Source organism: Glycine soja, chromosome 3, assembly GCF_004193775.1.
Source record: "Glycine soja cultivar W05 chromosome 3, ASM419377v2, whole genome shotgun sequence".
NCBI classification, from domain to species: domain Eukaryota; kingdom Viridiplantae; phylum Streptophyta; class Magnoliopsida; order Fabales; family Fabaceae; genus Glycine; species Glycine soja.
The window spans coordinates 4,529,619-4,552,105 of record NC_041004.1 but is presented as its reverse complement, the minus strand read 5'-3'; the positions used below and the strand labels follow the sequence as shown (position 1 = coordinate 4,552,105).

General features: G+C 32.4%; 2 protein-coding genes and 1 pseudogene across 5 annotated transcripts; 2 read left to right on the top strand and 1 right to left on the bottom strand.

Annotated features, from left to right (window-relative positions):
• The first annotated feature begins 1,337 nt into the window (after window positions 1–1,337).
• Window positions 1,338–5,228, top strand: LOC114405971 (pentatricopeptide repeat-containing protein At3g42630-like). 3 transcript variants are annotated; one of them, XM_028368502.1, is made up of 3 exons: window positions 1,338–1,355; window positions 2,799–3,083; window positions 3,906–5,228. In XM_028368502.1, exons 2-3 carry the CDS (start codon window positions 2,991–2,993, stop codon window positions 5,061–5,063), a joined length of 1,251 nt encoding a protein of 416 aa, XP_028224303.1. In that variant the 5' UTR covers window positions 1,338–1,355; window positions 2,799–2,990; the 3' UTR covers window positions 5,064–5,228. The 3 variants fall into 3 exon arrangements, with proteins under 3 accessions (XP_028224303.1, XP_028224304.1, XP_028224302.1); XM_028368503.1 differs by lacking the exon at window positions 1,338–1,355 and having other exon boundaries at window positions 2,620–3,083; window positions 3,906–3,942; window positions 4,045–5,228; XM_028368501.1 differs by lacking the exon at window positions 1,338–1,355 and having other exon boundaries at window positions 2,620–3,083.
• A 4,079-nt stretch (window positions 5,229–9,307) lies between these two features.
• Window positions 9,308–13,477, top strand: LOC114405969 (annotated as a pseudogene).
• A 245-nt stretch (window positions 13,478–13,722) lies between these two features.
• On the bottom strand, window positions 13,723–22,193 carry LOC114405968 (B3 domain-containing transcription repressor VAL2-like). 2 transcript variants are annotated; one of them, XM_028368499.1, is made up of 13 exons: window positions 21,856–22,193; window positions 21,612–21,749; window positions 20,462–20,543; window positions 20,222–20,323; window positions 19,193–19,833; window positions 18,959–19,055; window positions 18,649–18,823; window positions 18,074–18,150; window positions 17,577–18,002; window positions 16,626–16,675; window positions 16,338–16,451; window positions 16,181–16,248; window positions 13,723–15,011 (listed from the first exon to the last, which is right to left on the bottom strand). In XM_028368499.1, exons 2-13 carry the CDS (start codon window positions 21,722–21,724, stop codon window positions 14,239–14,241), a joined length of 2,718 nt encoding a protein of 905 aa, XP_028224300.1. In that variant the 5' UTR covers window positions 21,725–21,749; window positions 21,856–22,193; the 3' UTR covers window positions 13,723–14,238. The 2 variants fall into 2 exon arrangements, with proteins under 2 accessions (XP_028224300.1, XP_028224301.1); XM_028368500.1 differs by having other exon boundaries at window positions 17,577–17,894.
• Window positions 22,194–22,487: the final 294 nt, after the last annotated feature.

Sequence of the window (22,487 nt, the reverse complement as noted above, 5' to 3'; positions counted from 1 at the left end):
AAATTTACTACAATATAAATTATTTATCAAGGAACGAGGGTTGTCCCTCATTTATATATTTTAATGTAAGATTACTGTTAGTCAACGCGGGATTTGGATTATTTTCAATAATGACAATATAATTTATATATTCAAATATATTTATTCTTTATAAATTTTAGTCATATAAAATAAAAAATTATTATATGCATTGTATGGGTTAAAATACTAGTATATATCGATATAAAAGTGATATCAAAATACAGTTAAATACTTTTCTTTTAACACTTTTTTTTTATTATTAGTTACTAGTAAAATTTGTTACAAACTATAAAAAAAATAGGAGTGAGACTCGTTAGTTTGAAGTTAGACTCATTATGCAAATTACTTATCTTATTAATATGACTAGTTGGTAAAAAATATTTAATGTTCGAATAATCATTTTTGCCCACAGAAAAAAATAAACAAAAGAAACTCAAACATAACTCATAATAGATGTTTTTGAAGCCTCCTTTATATATATGAGATGTCAACACAAGAGATAGAGAATTGATAAAGTTTAAAAATTATTTATCGGAATTGTAAAAATCTTTGAGTGTATATCTTAACTTAAGCTTGCAAATTTGTCATATGAGACACTAAAAGAGATTGTGAGTTTCATATTAAACCATTTTTTAAGTAATCTTGGTCGAAGCATGAAGATTATAAGGGGTGTTTGATTTAGTTGTTTTTTATTTTCATTTTTATTAAAAATAAAAAATGATGATAGAAATGTGTTTGGTTGAATTTCTGTTTTCATTTTTGATGAAAATATTTTTTAAAACAAATCAAAATCTGGAAATAATAAAATTTAGTTTTCATTATTTTCAGTTGAAACTTGAAACCTCATTTTATATAAAATGAAAACATGATAGGAAAGAATGTAATTTTAAGGAAATTTAAAAATACATTTCCATTTGAAAACATATTTTCAGTGTTTTTATCTCTTGAAAGCAAAAAACAAGAAATCAAACTAAACATTTTTTCAAAATTCTAATTTTTTAAAAATAAAAACAATTTTCAAAAAATAAAAAAAAGAAATAAAAATGCAAATAAAACGCACCGTTGTTATTTGGGTTTTGTTTGGAGAGGAAAATGAATTGGATTCCACCATCCGTGTCTCCAGTCCCAAATTGCATCTCAGCCGTTTATTCAAATTTAGAAAACACAATTCGAAGATCAGGTGCCGTCCGATTTGTAACGGCCAAAAACACACGGATACTGATTTGTATCCGTCCGATCAATCTCCAACGCCTCCATCAGCACGCTATATATACCTATCATTACTTACTATTTGAACCTTTGGATTATATTCTTCAACACCTAAGTCCTTCGAGGTTAGAGATCTGTTTTGTGCTTTTGAAAATTTTAATGTTAGATTCTGCTTCTAATTTTATAACTTGTCTTAAGTTTCTTTGATTTCTTTGAATTAGGATTTGAGCATGGTTTAGGGTTTGTAACATGATTAAATCGATTTTCATTTCCATTATCTTTCTTTTTAGTTTCTGTTGATTTCCAAATCGGGTATAAAATATGAATCTGGGAGGAAAGAAAAACATTAAAATAACGAATTATCTCCACATTGTCTTTCTAAAATCAAACGTAGGATAAAAGAATTTTTTTTATGTAAGGATAAAAGATGTTTAATTTATCAAAGTTGGGATTAAGTAATTAAAGTAATATTAATAGAATATGGATTTAGTTGGAATATTTTAAACTGTTTTCTAATCATGAATTATATATAACTGAATATTCTTAATTTTATAATAATTAATTTAAAAGTAACAATATCTAGGATAACTTCTAATGAATTAACTAATTACTTAAAAGTTTTTACTAACAGTTTAACAAAATTAATCTCGTAGAATATAATTTAGCGTTTTTATGATTTGTCCTAGAACCATGGGAAAAAAATCATCATACACACTTATGTGGAAAATAATCGTTGTACACCTAAGATAGTATGTATACATGCACATAAGAAGAAAAGAGGATACGAAGAGAAGGAAAAAATGTGATAAAAATAATTATTAATGTAATGAAAAAATAAACATGAAAAATAAAATAGGATGTGTTAAAAGCTGTACAAGTTAAAAGTTAAAATTATATATAGATTTTTTTAGAAGTAAACATAAAGAGACATTGTATGTGCCATGAATAAATTTATAAGAAGTAAAGTATTTCGGTTATCCTTCACAATCATCTCTTTAGTCTTTATCAAATGGAATATTCATTTAAAAATGGAATATTTACTAAAAAAATTTACTAAAATGGAATATTTTTTTAAAAAAATTTATCAAATGAGATAAATTTTGAAAAAATATTCATTTAAAAATAAATCGTAAATTGAACCACGACTGTGTACATATAGGTCAGAAATAGATTTATAACTTCTAAAAAACAATAGATGAAAATAGGGAAAAAAAAATGAAAGAATGATTTACACTAATTTAAGTGTATTTTTCTTGACATTATTTTGACATATTAATTGTATTTTATATTTTACGATACATAATTTATATTGTGCTAAATGTATTTTTAACTATTACTCATTTCAATTTCAATTAAAAACAAATTTATATTAGAAACAAGGATGAAAAAAGAAAACTTCAAAGAGATAAGATGCTAATTTTTTAAAAACAAAAAATCAAATTGAACCTTAAAAAAACAAAGCCTTTCATTTGTGCACCTAAAAAACTGAAATCGATGTTAGCCATTGAGATGAAAGGCTTAATTTAGCCCTCATTTTTTATCTCCAAATCCAATGATAACGGTATCAGAACTGCATGAACTGAACTGAAAGGGTGAAGAAGAAGAAGAAGTAGAAGAAGAAGAACATGTAACGGTCTATTTCGTCTTTCTAGTTATTGGTTGGTGAGGACAACAATAACAGAATCAAGGTTTCCTGAAAAAGAAAAAAAAAACATCTTGGGTTTCTTCTTCCTTGGACTCCTCGAACATCCTCGGTGTCAATGGAAATCAATTCTCTATCACTCCCCTCTTGTCGTATGCCTTCTCTGCTAAAGGACTCTCGCAGCAGTGGTTCCCCTCAGCAACAAAACAAGGTTTTCAATTTTTCATCTTTCGACCACTTCTTTGATAATGTTATTATCATTTTGTTTTAATTATTATTATTTTGTGTATATAACAGTGGGAACGAGGCTTTAACCTAGGATGGCATATAAATTACCAAAATTCTAGAGCATTAGGTAGATGCTCATGAGTTTTATTATTTCAATTAACCACAGTCAGTGCTTGATTGAATTACTTTTTCTTTTCAGAAAAAATGATTATAATTTTCACCTTATTAGAAGCATTTAAGAAAAATTAATTGACCCAAAAATGCTACTACCTCTTCCGTTCTTATATATGTTAGATTCTTTTTACGTTATTGCTTTTTGTTTTATAAGATCATTTTTTAATTGTCTGGTGTATTAATCATTTTTACATGATAATTTTTAAAATGAAGGATACTTTTGGAGCAGTAGTATAAATTATTGTCAATTTAGTATGATTAATTAAAATAACCTCCTTTTTTTAAAGGGTATGAATTAGTTGGAATGATATTTTATATATAGGGACAAAGGTAGGATTAGTTATGCATATTTAGCACAAGCCCATTTGTTTGTCTTACATTTGATCATGACTTCCGTTGTTCTCTGATATACATGCCCAGGAGAATGTTATTCACTTGGGACCATATTGTAAAATTATTTATGCCAACTATTATTTGAATTTTTGTAATGTTTTATGAGTTTAGTTTTGTTATATGGTTCGCATAAAGGTTTTTTACACCATCAACCAATTAATTAAGGTAATTATTACAAAGATTAGTGAATTTTATATGATTTTTTTTTTTTTTGTATTTGGGGATGCACTTGGAACAGCTAATCTGGTGGCAGAATGACAAAGGAGTAATCGGTGGTAAGGACAGCAGTGTAGATTGCTCTTCATTAGTTCAAAACTCTTGTAGGAAAAGAATGATTCATCAATCTGATGGGGTTTTTCATGATATGAATGTTGAAGGTTACATGCCAAAACAGACCTCTTTGTGTGTTTTGATGCTACATTACACAGAGAATGGCTTTTTTCCTCAAGCACAGACTGTATGGGAGCAGCTCCTAAATAGCTCTTTTGTTCCTTCTGTTCAATTCATTTCAAGATTATTTGATGCTTATGCAAAACATGGGAAATTCGATGAGGTGATCGATACCCTACGATATGTAGATATGAGGAATTTCAGTATTTTACCCGATGTTTACTCGTTGACCATATCTTGTTTTGGAAGAGAAGGACAGCTTGAGTTGATGGAAGATATGGCAAAGGAAATGGCTTCAAGAGGTATCCATATCTGTTCTAGAACTGCTAATGCTTTCCTTTTGTATTGTAGTATTTTTGGTTCTTTGAAAGAGATGGAGAATGCGTATGGCCGCCTTAAAAAATCTAGATTTCTGATAGAGAAGGGAGCGATTCGCGCTGTGGCCTCTGCGTATATAAAGGAGAGAAAATTCTACGAATTGGGTGAATTCCTAAGAGATGTGGGTCTACATAGGAAAAACGTAGGAAACCTTTTGTGGAACCTTATGTTACTTTCTTATGCTGCCAATTTCAAGATGAAAAGCTTGCAGCGAGAATTTGTCAGAATGGTTGAATCTGGGTTCCGTCCGGATATTACGACCTTTAATATTCGTGCTCTGGCCTTCTCAAGGATGGCTTTGTTCTGGGACCTCCACCTTAGCATTGAACATATGGAACATGAGAATGTCATTCCTGATCTAGTGACTTTTGGGTGTGTAGTTGATGCATACTTGGATAGAAGGCTTGGAAGAAACTTGGATTTTGCTCTAAACAAAATGAACTTGGATGATTCTCCGCGATTATTAACAGATCCTTTTGTGTATCAGGCCTTAGGTAAGGGGGACTTTCAAATGAGTTCTGAAGCATTTTTTGAGTTCAAGACACAGAGGAAATGGACTTACCGTGTTTTGATACAGAAGTATCTCAAGAAACATTATCGAAGGAACCATATATTTTGGAACTACTAATACATAGTTCCATTCAAATTCTAGGCAAGTAGTTAATTGGAATACTCTTTTACTGAATTGCTAGCAAAACAGTGCTGCATTCACTATGTAGTTGACTCGAAACGATACTTGATCTAAAAGTTTTTGATTTCGTTTATAAAAGTTTTTTTTATAAGAGATTTAAAACAGTTTGTCTTTAAAATCGTATTTGCATCGTCATATTAATAAACGATACTTGATCTTTCAAAAAGATTTGCAAAATTATTTGAAACATAATTCTATCTACTTCTTATGTTTCTCTATTATGATAGTATATGTGGAGTAATTGGTATAACACTGATTGAAGAAAAGACGACAGAAAGCAAATTAAGGTAATTTGGATATATATACAAATAAGGCCTCGAGGGCATTAGTAAAAAGAGTAAATTTTATTGTTTTTAGTTTGGTAAAAAGGATGAGAAGGCTGTGTGATTTACCATGTTGACCTCTAGCATAATATAGAGGTTAAATATTTCTGGTTATTTTTTGATGATTCTAAGGTGCTACAAATTTTCAGACTGCGTAAAACTACTAAAAAATGGTTCATGGGAGCAAAATTAACAAGAATACAAAAGAGAAAAAAGTAGGACATGCAACTTACGAACTTTTATAAACCCTAGTCTTTGGACCCTTTAGAACCCCAATCCCCAACCTCACTTCCTAAACCAATGTTAAACCCTTCTATTTCAATCCTGATTCCGTAAACCTTTTTGCTCCTAGGCAACACCATACACAGAGTGCGGACATAGGGCGACGATGGCACCCTGAAAGAGGGGACAACAAGAAATTTGTTTACCATGAGTTGTTGATTTTGTGCTTTGGATCATGGTTTTGTAGGCTGTTGATTTGGGTATATCATTCTTTCTGGTTTGTTGATTTTTCTTGTTTTTTTTTTCTTCAAAATTTCAAACCAAAATTCTTAGTAGTTTTATACCATAAAAAAAAAAATTGTAGCACCTTAGAAACATAAAAAAATATCTTGGATTAACAATATTTTATCATATGATTGTTACACTATACTAGTAGTATAGCAATTAGCAAGTCATGTAGTTGTCATATATCATCACTTAATGATTATACTTGATAAGAAAGATAATAACCAATGAGAGACAAAAGTTGAGGAACTAAGATGGATCAAAATATTAGTTAAGGGATTAGATCAATCAAAATATTAGTTGGGAAAATAAAATTAATCAAAAAAGTTATTGAAAATCAAAAGTGAATTTCATAAAAACATGAGAGACTAAAATCATGATTTATCAAAGAATTGATTATCATGTTAGATTAATAGGATATATATGATTATTATGTCACTACTTAACCGTGATACTTAAATAAAAATACACAAACAAATCGGTCAAAAATTCGATTATGAAATAAAAATGAAAATCACCAAAAATTAAGAGATAAAAACATATTTCCCATATATAAATTAGTATAAAAATAGTTAATAAATAGCATTTAAAATAATTTATTAATATATTCATGAAATAATTTATCTTTTTTTAAAAAAATTCAATTATTATAATTTCATATTGAATTGGCATTTAAAATAAATAGCATTATGCGGTAGCCTGCATAGACATGTACATGGTTTCAACTTTCAAGTCAAAGATCAAGTTAACTTTATGAGTCTGTCGTTGGAATCATGTTCTATTTCAAACTTTGACTGAGTTGTCTAGTTGAGCCAGTGCACTTCGTCGGAAATGGAGCATTGTGAAGTAAAAAAAAAAAAACTGTATTTTGTTCATATTTTTCACACCACTTTTATATTTATTTTCTTTTTACACTAAACTCTTTTTTTTTTAAAAAAAAAAACACACACACACACTTTAAGGTTAGTGTAAACAGAGAAAAGAAAAAAATGTTTAGTTCAGGAAAAAAAAAACACTTAGATTAGTGTAAATCATTCTTTCACTTTCCCCTATTTTCATCTATTTGTTTTTAGAAGTAGTAAATATATTTATGACTTCTGTATACACAGTCGTGGTTTAATTTAGTATTTATTCTTAAATGAATATTTATTTATTCAAAATTTATCTCATTTGATAAATTTGAAAAAAAAAATACTCTAGTAAGAAAGCCTCAATAAAGAGATGATAGAAGGATAACTGAAATACTTTACTTATAAATTTATTTATGGTACATACAATGTCTCTTTATATATATGTGTGTAATTTTAATTCTAAAAAAATCTATATATAATTTTAATCTTTATAGCTTTTAAGTTTTAATACATCTTATTTTATTTTTTATGTTTATTTTTCATTACATTAATAATTATTTTTATCACATTTTTCCTTCTCTTCGTATCCTCTTTTCTTCTTATGTGCATCTATACACACTATCTTAGGTGTACAATGATTATTTTCCACACATAAGTGTGTATGATGATTTTTTTTTCCCATGGTTTATTGTTTTTTAGTTTTACATAAAAGTAAAAGAGTAATTCACTAATTCGTTGAAAACCTATTTGCTGTTTGTTATAAATAGCATTGATTCTAGGAGAAATCATAAAAACGCTAAATTATATTCTACGAGATTAATTTTGTTAAACTGTTAGTAAAAACTTTTAATATTTACTTAATTAATGAGAAATTATCCTAGATATTGTTACTATTAAATTAATTATTATAAAATTAAGAATTTTTAGTTATATATAATTCATGATTAGATAATAGTTTAAAAAGCCTTGTGTATTCCAACTAAATCCATATTCTATTAATATTAGTTTAATTACTTAATCCCAACTTTGATAAATTAAACATCTTTTATCCTTACATAAAAAATCTTCTATCCAACGTTTGTACAATTAATGTGGAGATTAAATGTCTTATTCAACTGAAAAATATATAGAAGAAAAACTAAAACGATTCATTTTTTTAATCTGTTCATTCTTCACGTTCAAACTTACCACAAAAGAAAGGAATAAGTCAAAATTCAAAGGAAGCAATGTGGAAGACAACTCTATTCGTGGAATGTTGAAAACGGCTTTGACGAGCAGTCACGCCCAATGCCAGAAAAAATAATAATTTATGTATTAAAATCTAATATAAACTATTATCCATACAATCTATATGGCTCTTCCAAGATTTCCCTATTTATGTGGCTAAATAATTTATTTAATAAAAGAATTTGTGTTTTGATCTTTTCTTAATCACGAGCTGAATTTAAATTCTGACTCAATGTATTGAATGTCATAATATCTGATCCAATAAAAAAAATGTTATGTATAAAAAATTAATAAGTTTTTATTTTTTTTCTACAGAAATTAATAAGTTTATTGAAAATTATATTAATGATAATTTTAATTAATCAATAGTGTAAAATTTAAATTATAGTGCATAAAAATTAAAAATAAAAATAATCAGTTTTGATTATGTAAGTATATATGAATGTTTAATTAACTTTTTTTTATATAATGTTTAATTATTTTTAAATAAAATTAATGGCGGGTATACTTATATAATTATGTAATCAAGATATATAATGACGTACCGAAAAAATAATAATCAATAACTCTAATTGAAAAAAGTATACACTTTTATAATAATTACTTACAAATTTCTAATAAATTCACAGTGTAAATAGTTTTAACATTAATAATCTAAAAACTAAACTCCTCAAGAATTTAACTAAAACATGTTTTTTACAACTGTCATTTAATCTAGAATTTTCATATAAATAAAATTTTAGTTTTTTTTAATAATTACTTTAAAAATTCTATATAAAATAATTTGTGATTAGTTAACAATACTGATTAGTATGTCTAAATAATTTTCTTTACATAAACAAAATTTACCTCTCTTGTCAATGGAGCAGTTTAAAATTGAACTGCACAAAGTGCAACTAATGATTAATGGTAGGCAATTTTTTTAGTAAACTTTGATAAATATGAATTGTTGGAGGAACCGCACTATCATGCAATTGTTTCGTAACTCCAGAGAGGATCTATTCTCTTATTTATCAATTGTCGTGCATAAAAATATATTTTTCATTAAGTTGATCCCATATGTTGGCAAAAAGGGAAAAAAAAAGTCGAATTTGCTTTTTTTTTTTTACCTTGTGCTTTATGTCTCCATTTATCGTGGATAAAAATTATTTCGTACCAATATTAATACTATGTTTAGAAGAAAAAAAAATTTAAATTAAAAAATTAAAAAATAATTTTTTTTTCTTCCTAGAATCAAATCATTTCATTTTGACCACTTGTGTTGATTTTCCAACCCGTTTGAGACCAATTCTCTGTTTTTACCAGTCCAAATTTCCACACACATTCTCTTCATTTTCAAAGAAGCATCACTTCCCACCACTCAGCCTTTTTCATTCTGCTCAATTTCTTTGACTTCATAAGGGTTAAGGGCTTCTTCGTGGTCGAAGCAGAACCACATGGTATAGCCATTTTACATTCACTCTGAGTTAAATGAGCTCCTACCCTCATAGGTATGTTAAAGTTTCATCCTTTGGGTTTATTATATTCAATATGATTTGAACCCTTTTGTGTTTTAAAGTTTATTGGTAGGTCACTTTTTCCATTTTAATCTTAAAAATCTTGGCTTGATTGTAGTTTGACTCATTAGCAGTTTTACTTTTTTTTTTAATTGAATCATAAAAACTTTGCCTTTTTTTTGTTTTTTGTTTTATTGGGGTGGGGGGTTGTTTTGGTGATTCCTAGTGGGGTTGAAGTTTCAGGGTGTAGAAAATTTGTTTTTTGTTTTTTGAATTTTATGAAACTAAATGAAATGAGTAGGTTTTTGTAAAATTTGTTTCATTTGATAGATCTGGAGTGCTTTTTATGCAGCTGAATAAGTGAGCAATGATAAAGGAAATTTGTTACATTTATTGTGAAGATTGGCTAATGACATGGAAAAACCAAGTAATTTATTGTTCTGATTTTGGGAATGTGATGGACACAAGTGTGTGGACAAGAGCTTTGTTAGGGGACCAGTTCATAAATTCTTATAATGTCTGATGTTTTAATTTTGCATTTAATTTGCAGTCCAATGGTGAATATTTGACCAGTGATAAGGAAGATTGGGAGCAAGGAATGAGAGTGGTGAGAGGAATGAAAAGAGTTATGGAAATGAAAATGAGGGGAAATGGGAGATTGCTCTGATTGTATTCATTTGTTGTTTTAAGTTGTTAATCTTGTGGTCAATAGAAAATCTAATTTTAACAAATAAATAAAAAATGGGTTATAGATTTTTTTTCCCTCAATCCGCATTCGTATTTCTTCTTGGATCTATTTTTGAAATTTTGGGTAGCTTTTTATGTGGAAAACCCATGATAATATTATGTCCTACTAATTTTGTTTAGGCCTTTTTATTTTCGTGCAGCAAAAGCAATTCTATTCAACAACTGAATTCTGTACACAAGATGGGGTGTTTCACTGTCTTGAAATACAAGAAGAAAAAGATCAATAAAATCCGATACTCAACATATGTCAGCCACAAGGAGCATGCACCAACAGTGCTACCAGAACCTCAAACTCATCCTCATTCGCTGCAGTCTGCACCTCCTAGTTTTAGGAATAGAGTGAAATCTATTCAGCCTATTAATCAAGTTACCAATAACAGAACCCGGGCATTATCTGCTCCTTCAGCTCTTGATGTAGCCAACCAAGATACTCTTACCACGGTTGAGTTTGAGGAACAAGAAGAATCAAGATACCATGTGGGATCGCTGATGGAGCAGCGCTCGTCTAGTCCGCAACCTTTACCTCTTCCATCACGTCAGGGTGGTGGTGCATTGAACGCTAATGGAAGCTTTAAGTCAGGGATAGCTAGTGTTTCTCTGTATGCTTCTGGACTAGCTCCTGAAGTAACAGAACAAGATGCTTTGGCCTCGGTTGATTATGAGGAACAAGAAGAGTTGAGACACCGAGTTGGATTGATGAAGGAGCAACGTTCATCTATTCCGCAACCTTTGCCTCTTCCTTCTCCTCAGGGTGGTAGTGGTGGTGTATTGAAGGCTATTGGAAGCTTTAAATCAGGGACAGCTAGTGCTCCTGGACCTTTGCCTCTTCCGCCTACTGGGTTGATTAGAAACTTTACATATGAAGAAATTGCTGCTGCTTGCCACAACTTCTCTTCAGATCGATGCATGTCAGAACGTCTTTCTTCTACCATATATAGTGCTTCATTTGGTGATGATGCTTCAAGTGCAAAGAAGTTTGAAGCCACCGTCACTCGCCTTCATTCATCAACTCAGGTACTTTTCTTCATTCTGCTTTTTTACTTTCATCTCTTGCTATCCTCATGCCTATTAAATGATGACTGGTCATCTGAATTGCCGATGCTTATATTACTAAATATAGAGAAGTGATGTCTTCTTATCTTAAAATAGCTAGAATTCAATGTTTCATGTACTTCTTGATGGAAGATTGTTATGCCTTTTGAAAACCATTTTAAGATAGGCATCAAAGAGTTTAGGTTTGTCAACTGGTGTCATCCAACTTACTATTTAGCAGAAGCTTCTAAACCTTGTTCTTCTTGCTATATCCTTCCTCTTTTACTTCTCAATGCACATTTTAATGTTTTCAAATTTCAAACCACTTTGGAATCAAATGATGAAAATTGTTAAGCATTGCATTGCTACTGTTTCAAGCGTAAATATGAATATTGTTAGCCTTGCATTGAGAGGTTTATGATTTTTCTCCCTAGACAAAAGTCTGAAAGCAGCTGAGAACTTTCTGACATGGTCTACGTGTATGTGATGTCTCTTGCAGGGATTGAAGGAATTCATAAATGATGTTAATACCCTTTCATCTTTGCAACATCCAAACCTCTGTAAATTGCTAGGATTTCATGCACGTGATGGTTCTGAACCAAGGATGTTGGTTTATGAGAGGCTATGCCATGGAAGCTTGGACCGGCAGTTGTTTGGGAGATCTGATAGCCCTTCAATTGATTGGAACTCACGAATGAAAATTGCCATATGTGCTGCACAAGGTCTTACTTTCTTGCATGAAGAAGGGCCTTTCCAGGTAATGAACTTTCTGTTTTTACCTTAATTTGGCATAAAAATGTATGTCAAATATGTTCAAAACTGAAGCAACCTTCTGTGGTCTTGTCTGCACTTTTTACCCCTTCTTTCCATGTGGTTATTAGACCTCAATCACCTCATTGAATGCCATTGGACTGGAGTTATTGTGTATTAGTATTTCTCGATATGGACTTAACAATTATGTGATGAGAAGATATTTTTCTATGTTCCTTTAGTACATTAAATATTAATTTAGGTTGTACATTTCTATCCTTGCTGATGGACCTCTATCAATTGATTGTAGGCAATGTATAATGAATTTTCAGCAGCCAACATACAGATTGAAAAAGATTTCAATGCAAAGCTTTCTGGATATGGTTGTGCTGGACGTATTCCTGAGGAAGAGATTTCGAGCAGTTCATGTGTAAGTTCATTTACTCAAAAGTGCTGTGTGTTATTATAAATTATTCATCAATTATTTTCTACCTTTGAATCTTCTTATTTTACCTGTATAAGTATTCCATAAGTTTTGTTCTTATTCGTTCTGTTCATGAATTTGTTATTGTACAGGCTGTTGGAAACCTGTCAGTGGAGACATTGGAAAAAGGAATTCTTACTCCAAAAAGCAATGTATGGAGTTTTGGAATTGTTCTTTTGGAACTACTTACTGGCAGAAAGAATCTTGATAGCCATCACCCCAAGGAAGAGAGGAACTTAGTCAAGTGGAGCCGGCCTTTCCTGGCCGATGATTTTCGACTGTCACTGATCATGGATCCTCAACTTAAAGGTCACTTTCCTCCCAAAGCGGCAAGAACAGTGGCTGACATTGCACAAAGATGCCTCCAAAAGGAGCCATCAGAAAGACCCACCATGAGAACCATTGTTGAAAATCTCAAAACGGTACAAGATATGAAGTACTCTTGTTGGTTCCCACTGCAAGAGCCAGCAAAAGAAATGTCAAGATCACCAAGTCTTAATGGTATCATATGTCATGTACCACCTAGGTTGAGTTTCTCTCCCTCAGTAGTAGCAAGACCATCTGTTTCATCTCCAAGATGGTCTACCAGGTCTGGTGGTGTGCCCACACTGCATCTTCCTCTTCGCGCTTGTTCCTCCACTTTCTCATGGAGGAGCTCGGTGGACCGGAAAACAGGAAGTCATCATCCTCAAGGTGTCCGAGAGCTAGTGTTGAAGGATATGGACTGTCTATAATGTTTTGTTCTTATGTATTTGTTTGTTGTTATTATCATTTTTGGGGTGATTCAACACAAGTGTATAGTAGATAAATGTATGGTTCTTCCACCTTGACATATATCTCCATGAGACAATGTTCTTTTGTAGATAATGCAAAGGTTTGTTATACTGGGTCCAATTAATTAACTCATTGATATAAAAATTTACACGGTCACAAATACTTTGCTCCTTTCTCCTCTCAACACTATTCCAATAATAATTAAACTATAAAAGTAGTTAAATTATAAATTTTAATTTACATTTCTGTACTATTAAACGATTCAAAATATGATTTGATTCTTATATCTTTTACTTTTTTTTTAGGTTCTTAAAATTTATTTTTTTATACAATTTCATTTTGAATGATCTTGATATATGAAATAAAAATCAAACCGGTGCAACTCATGGCAATAACAATACAGTATAGTAATAAAAAGTAGCTTTCAAGAAATCACACAACTATTACATACATCAACCAGTCACATTAATTCCGTACAACATCAGTGAAATGCTTTTCATGCAAAAGAGCATTTTCCTATTAAAACGGCAAAGCCAAATAATGGCTTTTCAAACTAAGAAACGAAATTAGGTGTACTCTCCCTTTCTCCATATAACAAACAAGACAAACAATGCTTATTCAGACTCACCACACTTACCAGAGAAACAAAACCAGATGTATTATAACACAGCAAGGTGGTGCTTTCCTTCAACTCCTTGCCTCACTAGTTTACAACCCTAAAACACAAGCTTTGGCGTATATATGTTATTGAGTTTTGGGGGGAAATTTCACAACCACAAGACACAGACAACAACAGAAAATATATATACACATACAAATGAACCTCTTATAATTTTATAACTTAAGCAAGGATTCTTGTAAAATGATTTCGGAGTAAAAAAAAAAGGAAAAAAGAAAATATAACTGGCAAGATTTCATGAGTTAATTGTTTTGCTCTTTATCTTGCCCACTGTTCTCTTCAGGACTGCTTTCCTGCGCATGAATAACCGAAGCGGTTCCGCAATCCTCATTGTGTTTCACCTCACTATCATTGGTTGTCTGTGCCTGCACATTTGAAGCTGAATTTGTTTGCTGCTCTGTTATCAAGCTAGTAAGGCCATTTTGCTTCAGGTAGGTCTCCAGCGGGAGATTTGCTTCTTCAAGAAGACTCGTCATGCTCAAGCTGTTCGGCCCAGCTTGCACATCTTCTCGATCAGGTTGGCAATTCAAGTCTAATTGTCCCTTGGCAGCTTCAGCCACCGCATCGTCTGGACTCCTTGAATCTAATTCATTTTGCACCCTTACTTCATTCTCCAAACCGTCAACCGGAGTTAAATGGCGAGAGGTGCTATCTACTTCTGATTCATCTTTCGTCCGCCATGATAACTGATTTCTCTGAGCAATCTCTGCTTCACGTTCGGATTGCCGCTTCTTCTTTCGCATCATCAGGGTTTTAAACCGACGTTTAACTGTCATGCACACATTGCAGGTGCATGTAGGTTTGTGTTTGCCCTTCCCACTTGGTGGCTGGATACAGACAATGCAAGAGCACCCAGGTCTATGCCGAGGATGTTTTGTGGTGGTAACAACTGGTGTTCTGCCAGAGTCACTTGCATCATCTCCCAGTATTGCTGCATTTGCCAAAGCATCCAGTCCTGAAGATTCACGTTCCAGGGCCGGTCTCTGGCTTGCTGTCAGTCTTTGTTTCTTGAATTCTATTCCAAAATAAAGAATTTCAAGTATATTTGATGTCATCAAGAATTTGTTTACAAGAAAAACATGTTACCATGCATTCATAAAAGTCACAGAATCACCGTCCTTGTTAATGCAGCGTAATTTGGGAGTGCAGATTTGTCAGTTTCTTGAATGAATAATTTGATTAATTAGAGTAAGCATAAAGACAGTAGCAAGACAAAACTTATTAATACAACCAACAGTGTGGTAGCTCCTCCATACAACTAATCATTATTGTCTAGCTCATTTTGTCCTCTTACTGGCACATAAAGTCGGTTTTTTCAATTGGAGGCTCAAGAGTTAAGAATTTTAAAGGGTTATTACCTGGAATTTTAAAGTCATTATGTAAAATCCTTAGTACGCTCGTCAGTTAGGACTGGTATGCCCACCATTGAAAAATAGAACTATAAAATGCATAAGAATTCAATACTTCAATCTTTTTAACCATGCTGAGCATGTTTTAATATTTAAGTTATTTTTTTGTTGCCATACAGGTTATGGGAATCTATACAAATTATGGGGATCTTCAAATATACTATGTCTTGTATCCTCATTGCTCAATTGTTTTTTATTCCCATTCTATGTGCTTTCAATGATTGAGTATAGAAAGTTATATGGTCAATTGAAACTTTCGTGTTTGGTGTCCAATCAAGAAAACAGTTGTCAGTTTGGACTAGAACTAGACCAAGTATCTAAACAAGATACTAAAGAAGCTTTTATGTTTTTCAGCTCTCTCTCTCTCTCGCTGCATGTGTTGTGTGTGAGTTTTCCTTTTATAGACAGACAAAAAGGGAAAAAATAGAAAGACAAAGCTTGGAACATGGCAACTGCTTAATAGAGATACTCTTCAATTATAAACCGTACATCAACAACAGCATCTGATCCAAATTTAAATGGGAAACTCTTTTGAGAGTTCCAGTCTACATCTATATTAAGTTACAAATATAAATTTGTGGGTCAAAAGAAAGTCTAAGTAAATGCTTGGGAAGTCAGCCATATTTCAGTACAATTAGTAAATATGAAAAGGTAAATACTTCCAGAAAAGCATAGCTTCATAATGTAAAATTTTGCACATGAAACCATTTTCTACTATTATGTATTGATCAGCAGTAACTCTAAAGCATAATGAACACAAGAAATGGAGAAATACCTTTATTCAGCCTCAGAAGATTATCCAGTTCCCTTGGGTTCAATTCATTGGGAGCAGCACATGAACACCTGTTGACAGCAATGCAGAAGCATAAAGGTCTTAACTAAGAAAAAACTATTGGTATTAATAGTATTGCACTAGAAAGTCTACTGCTCACCTGCTCTGATCCCATAAATTCTCCACACATGTCCACTTTGGGGGAATAAGTGCATCAACAGGCAACTTCCGCCATTTTGAGCAACTATCACACTGCATCCACTGCTCGTTTACCCTGAGATCCCATCGCACTCCAAATTGAAATAATCAAAATATATAAATTTATGCATTGCTATAACTTGTAAAAGAATTCATAAGGTTAAATAGAAAATAAGAGGATGGTAAAAGAGGGAAAACTTGACACAAGAAATAAAAAGAAGAAAACTCTAATGTACAATACTCATCTTACCCAGTTGATCGAACTACGAATATACTCCTCTTTCCAAAGACAGGAGGTTCCTGTATGAATTGAAATAAGTCAATTCCTGTGCATAACCTTAAACAGGTAATATAATAAATTTAATGTTATTTACCTAGACTTAGTGGAGACTTAACTTTAAATATTTATGTATTAAGACATTTGTGAAGCTGAGACGCTAGCCCTAATATTGGTTAGTGTCTTGTGCCTTGACATAACCGATGAAAGCAAAATTCATTTTTTTATTTTTATAAAGGAGAATGCTAAAGAGCTCCCTTAGGAAAGAAAACAAAAACAAGAAAACATTTGATGAATAGCAAATTTTTTATTATATTAAAAAATATATATTTACTATAAGTAGTTGAAAGAATTTGATAAAGTGTGTTTATTGTTTCTTAACCAGTGTCCTTAAGACACTTGTAAGGAAGATCCTTTAAAAAATATAAATGACATCACTCACCTAACCTGAGTTTCGAGAAACCCATGCCTTCTTCCCTTCTTGTTCCAAAAATTACAAGGAAATCCCCTACCCATGTACTAGTTCCCCCCCTCCCCCCCCTACAAATGCATGCCCTAAATGCAAAGACTATATAACCTGAAACTAGACGGGTATTTAAAAAAGTTCAAACTAGATGGCTGTTTCAATAAATTACAGAAATTGCAAATATCAGGAAAGGTCAACTACTGATGTATGCTGAACTACCCATATCTGAGAAGTTCCAACCTTTTAGAAGTCAGATTTTTGTCTTTAGATTTAGATAGAAGAAGTTTAGGGTAAGATGAATGCATTAAGAACTTATTAGAATGAAAGGTTCATACATATTTATTTGGGTCAAAGTTGGTGTCTGAGTTAAACAGACACCAAAAATATCAATTTAACCTACCACTAATAGAATGGGTGAATTTCATAAAATTACTGCTCCTTCTAAATTGTTTACTTACTTCATATTCTTCAAATACATGATCCTCAATCATGACAATGCTTGGCTTAACAGTTGGAGGAGGACGGAGCAAATCTTGAGCCTCTTCCCAAGTAAGTTTCAGCTCCAGCGCATCCTGGCTATCGATAAGCAACCTCTTACTTTTTGACCCAATATTCCGAGTTCTTTTCTTCTCGGGAACCATCACAGGTGGCAACGGCAACCCATCTCTTTTTCTGCTTTCAGGCATGTCAATGTTATGCCAATTCATGTCACCACCAGCTGAGTTCCATTTCTTAGACAGCGCATTTAGGTGGGTTTCTGAACATCCCTTTTGTGACTGAAGAAGGCCAGAGTAACCACTTAATATAGGTAGATTCTCATAAACACCAGAATAGGAAGTTTCACTTGAATGAGAACCGTTGGGCATATTAGATGGTAGTGTTTCCTGCTTAATAGGTGATTAAATATCAATTCTAAAAGTTTGAGTTTGCTATATGAACTAAAACTGATTGTTACCTGTACTGCAGTAGAATTTGTTGCCTTTCTAAACCCCATTATAAGTTTCCCCTCAGGGTCCATACGGCTAAATGTTACTGCAGAAATTTAAGAAAAAAAGTAAAACCATATTTGTAACCAAATTTGAAGACGAACTAAAAAAAATTAGAAGAAAACACATGTTGCAATTGAAACTTAAAATGGTACAGAAATCAATTGCTTCTCAATGAAGAGAAACCAATCAAATATATATCCAAAAACCTGAGCAACATTTTGTCCAAGGAACAGTAAAAAAACATCAGTGAAGTAAACTTTGTAAATATTCTCAGAAGAAAAGAAAGGAAAATACATTAGGAAAACCATTGCAGTTGGTATCTTAAAACAGAATGTCTTCTAGGTATGCTGACTGATTAGTTAACACAGTGAAAAATTAGCAGATTTTTAGAAAATGATATTGATTAGGTAACACTTAACACATGTTTTTGTAAAAGACATGTAGTAGTTGATATACTCTTAGAAAATGAAAGTGTACATGTGGTTTATCTATTCTGAGAATGAGTAGTTTAATAAATTAAGGGATCCTCAGTAAAACATACCAGTATCTCCAGCTTGCAATTGCATAGACTGAATGCAGGGGGTTACACCTTCTAAAACATACATCCTGCTGTTATTATTTGGCCAAAATCTAAACTGAAACATCCATTCTTTTCCTTTCACATCTTGGATTCGTAAAGGAAGGCCCTCTGGTTGAGAGATTGGAGGGAAATATGCCTGCACAATGCTCTCGTCTTTCAGTTTTAACAAATTACCAGACTCGTCAAGAAAAATAACTTTTGCTAGAATTGTTAGTTAATATAAAATGACAACAGTAAAGGCCAGTTCAACAGATGAGTTAGGATAAATTACTTCAGCACATGCTTTTGGTAAAACCAAGCGACCAATTCGACCAGCATCACTTGCACTAAGCATCTTTTCAAAGAGTGGCACAATCGTAGAATTTGAACTTGAACATATCATGAATGGTTAAGGAAATACTAAGGTAAAGAGTAGCTATCAAAATAATAATAAGTTTATTAACCTGTGTAAGTATCCTGCCAGTGATTAATAATAATTTATAGAACTAATTACAATGCTGGATACTCTCCTGATATTTGTTGCAACTCTTGATCGGTAATCCTAGGCCAATAACGTGGAAGCAATTGATTCCTTCCCCGTCCTTCAGCAGGTGGTCTTGCCACACGAATCTGGGATACCATGCCAGCATTTGCTTCTAAGCTTGTCCCAATAGTTGACCTTGGGGGCTTAGGTAAAAGATGACGAGACCTTGACCCCAATAAAAGTGGAGATGTTTTACTTTGTTCCCTTTCATCAACAACAGCACTATGAAAGGGATTTGAATTTCCTAAAGGAGCAGCAAGGGTCATACTCAAATTTGTCTGTGCCAATGATTCATATATATCTCGCATTTCTGTCTCTGCCTTACAGTTCTCTGCTTTGGAAGCCTTAGATGATCCATTAGACTCACAATGAAATTGTGATATCAAAGTGTTTCCAAGTTCTCCAACTGAAGGTAAAATTTCTGGTTTCATTTCTGCAGAAGGCCCATCTGTTTCAACATTATGAGGTTTGAACCAGCACCGAAGCCCATCATTCTCTGCATAATGCCCTACTTGCATACCCCTCACAGTTAATTGGTTAGCCAGAGATGTGTACTGCTGCTGTGTACTGACATTTTGTACTTTTGATGTCCCGGATCCATTAGGCTTTTCATTGTTTGCAATCTGTCAAATTATCATTGTCAATTATGGGAACATACAGCTAGACTTGAAAATTCAATTATCAACGCAAATAATCAAATATGTAAGAAGCAAACAACCTATTTATGGGAGCACAGATTTGAATTGCAGAGCTTGCATAAGAAAGTTTTTATTGTTACCTAGATCCTAGAACACTCAATTTACCTCTACATGCTAATTAACAATTAACTTCTCAACCTTATGATGATACAAGATTCAGTTTAACCTGAAAATTAAGACCTGCTATCTAACATCATAAATATTGATCTATTTGAGGGAATTGTGATAATCAATAAAGGAAACAATATTTTCATGTGTTTGCATAGCAGTGAACATAAATGATTATTTAAATAAAATGGTAAAGTAAATTTACAGGTTGCAGTCCTGAATTCCTTGCACAGCTTATACAGCTTACACCACCAGTATCTAATAATTCAAGCTGAGACATAGAAGCAATGCATCCACAATGGAGACGCTGCAGATAATAAAACATATAGGATCATTAAGCTTAACATAGAACATGGAAATACCAAAATTGGGGTAAAAAGAGTTATGCTAGTCTTCTATATACTCTACCAGTGTACCAAAATACGTATATATTTTTTAACTCTACCTTGTCACATGATGTGCATTCTCTCCAACCAGAATCATTTGAGTGAAACATATCACAATACGTTGATTGCTCATAAGCAGAACTACAACAGAGAAAAAATCAGGATTAAGAATCTGAGCATGAATCCCTTGGTAATGCCCATTTTCAATCAAATAAAGAAGGTTTGCAGACTTATTGATCCAAGTCAATACATATTCTAAATTGTTTACATCTTATACAGAACTTGAGTTTGAAAACGAAAATTGTAAGAGCAACTTTTAATCATCTTTTCATTCAGTGCATGCTTGAAAACTTTGTCAGAAGACAAATTAGTGGAAGCATATATATTAATTTCAATAATTTATTAAGGAATTATCATATGATACCATCCCAAACTCATTCCATGTTTCCCAAACAGAATGAATAATGATATTAGGCACCGTTCAAATTCAACATGATTTTGACAATAAAAATCCAGCCAGATTAAATTTTTGTTCCACTATATCTCACACAAGCTTTACAACTATACAACTACTATGTTTTTTCTTTTCTTTTCTTTTAATCTCTGTTCCCATTTTATCACAAGTATTTCTTTTTGTCATTTATTAAAAAAAAGTAAGGAAAATTAATACTGTAAATTATAAACACATGCCATATAAAATTGTGTAAAAAAAAAAATAAACGCATGCCATATAAAAACACATGTCATAAACAACGTTTTAAATTGTGGTCACTGGTCAGCAGCCACAATTAAAATTCGGCGACCCAATTTTACCTACGACAACTTCAAGTCTTCCACTACTTACCACACAATTTAAAAAATAAATAATAAAAAAAACATAAAAGCGTGTAAACGCCACTACACTAAAATTCAGCAAAAAAAAAAAAAAAAATCAGCAAAAAAAGCCACTACACTAACTTTAGAAAATTGGAAGGAAAAAAAAGTATCCACAAGCCAAAACTTAGATTAAGAAATAACTAAATTAAATACTTCAAAGTAAAAACATTAAAAAAAAACCCCAAAACAGCAAATAATTAACAATAACAAAGCAACAAATCACAAAATTACTCCAAAGTTCTAATCAACTGTTGTGTTCCGTGCATCCACGTATCAAACTCACGCGTCAATTTCAACACACGCTCATCGATTCGAAATCTAGAGCATCATTACCCGCACTTATCGCAGAGATCGGCGAATTCGCCGGATCGCAGGGCCCAGCCTTTGCGCCACCGAATCGTCGTCGAGGTGGCGCACGCCACGTTCATGCAGCTCCTTGACTCCATTTTCAACTCCAATTCCACACAGACTCTGCAAAAAAAAAAATCAGAAAAATCAGAACGAAAAACCCTAACTGTCACCTCACCGACTCGCGCGACGCCGGATGTAAAATCCGGCTGCGGAGAAGCGCCCGTACCGAAATTAAGCGGGAGAGCGAAGCTCGAGTGGTTCCTCCGGTCGCCGGAAGTTCACGAGGGGAAGTTCCGGTCACCGGAAGTTAATTTTTAAGCGGAGGAGGTGCCGCGAGGGGTGAGGTTTGGGATTCGCATTCGCGCGTTGTGGAGAGGAATAATGAAGTGTGATCGGAAGATTGTCGGAATCTGAACGGAGAGAAACCGGAGAGAGATTTGAATGGACGACGGTAACCGGAGAGAGAGAGAGAAGAGAGGGGTGAAACTGAGAGAAAGAGAGAGAGAGAGAGAGAGAGAGAGAGGAGGCGTGTGCATGCAGAATATAAGAAAGAAGAAAGACAGCACCAAAATGCATGCACGATGATTATACTTCAAGACTCGGCCAACTCCCCCACTTGCTCCCTCTTTTTTAATTTTTAATTTATCATCATTATTATTATTCTTTTTGTAGCTTTTATTATTAGCAATATCATTGTGGTTGTATTGTTACTCATTATTTTATCTTGTTTCTTTTTTGGCTAGATAATGTTTAGTATTAATTAAATATTAAATACATGTTAACATTTTTTAGATAGTAATGTATGAATAAAATTTGTTGATATTTAATGTGTGAAAATATAAATATTTTAAATGTTAA

What these genes read in the sequence shown, in the direction of transcription:
- LOC114405968 (XM_028368499.1), bottom strand. Translation starts at nt 21,724, where the DNA reads ATGGAGTCAAGGAGCTGCATGAACGTGGCGTGCGCCACCTCGACGACG. An exon ending in TACCAAAAGCATGTGCTGAA is followed by an intron (nt 18,824 to 18,958) that starts GTAATTTATCCT and finishes AGCATTGTGCAG; the next exon opens with GCATATTTCCCTCCAATCTC. An exon ending in CAAATTCTACTGCAGTACAG is followed by an intron (nt 18,003 to 18,073) that starts GTAACAATCAGT and finishes CCTATTAAGCAG; the next exon opens with GAAACACTACCATCTAATAT.
- LOC114405971 (XM_028368502.1), top strand. Translation starts at nt 2,991, where the DNA reads ATGGAAATCAATTCTCTATCACTCCCCTCTTGTCGTATGCCTTCTCTG. An exon ending in CCCCTCAGCAACAAAACAAG is followed by an intron (nt 3,084 to 3,905) that starts GTTTTCAATTTT and finishes CACTTGGAACAG; the next exon opens with CTAATCTGGTGGCAGAATGA.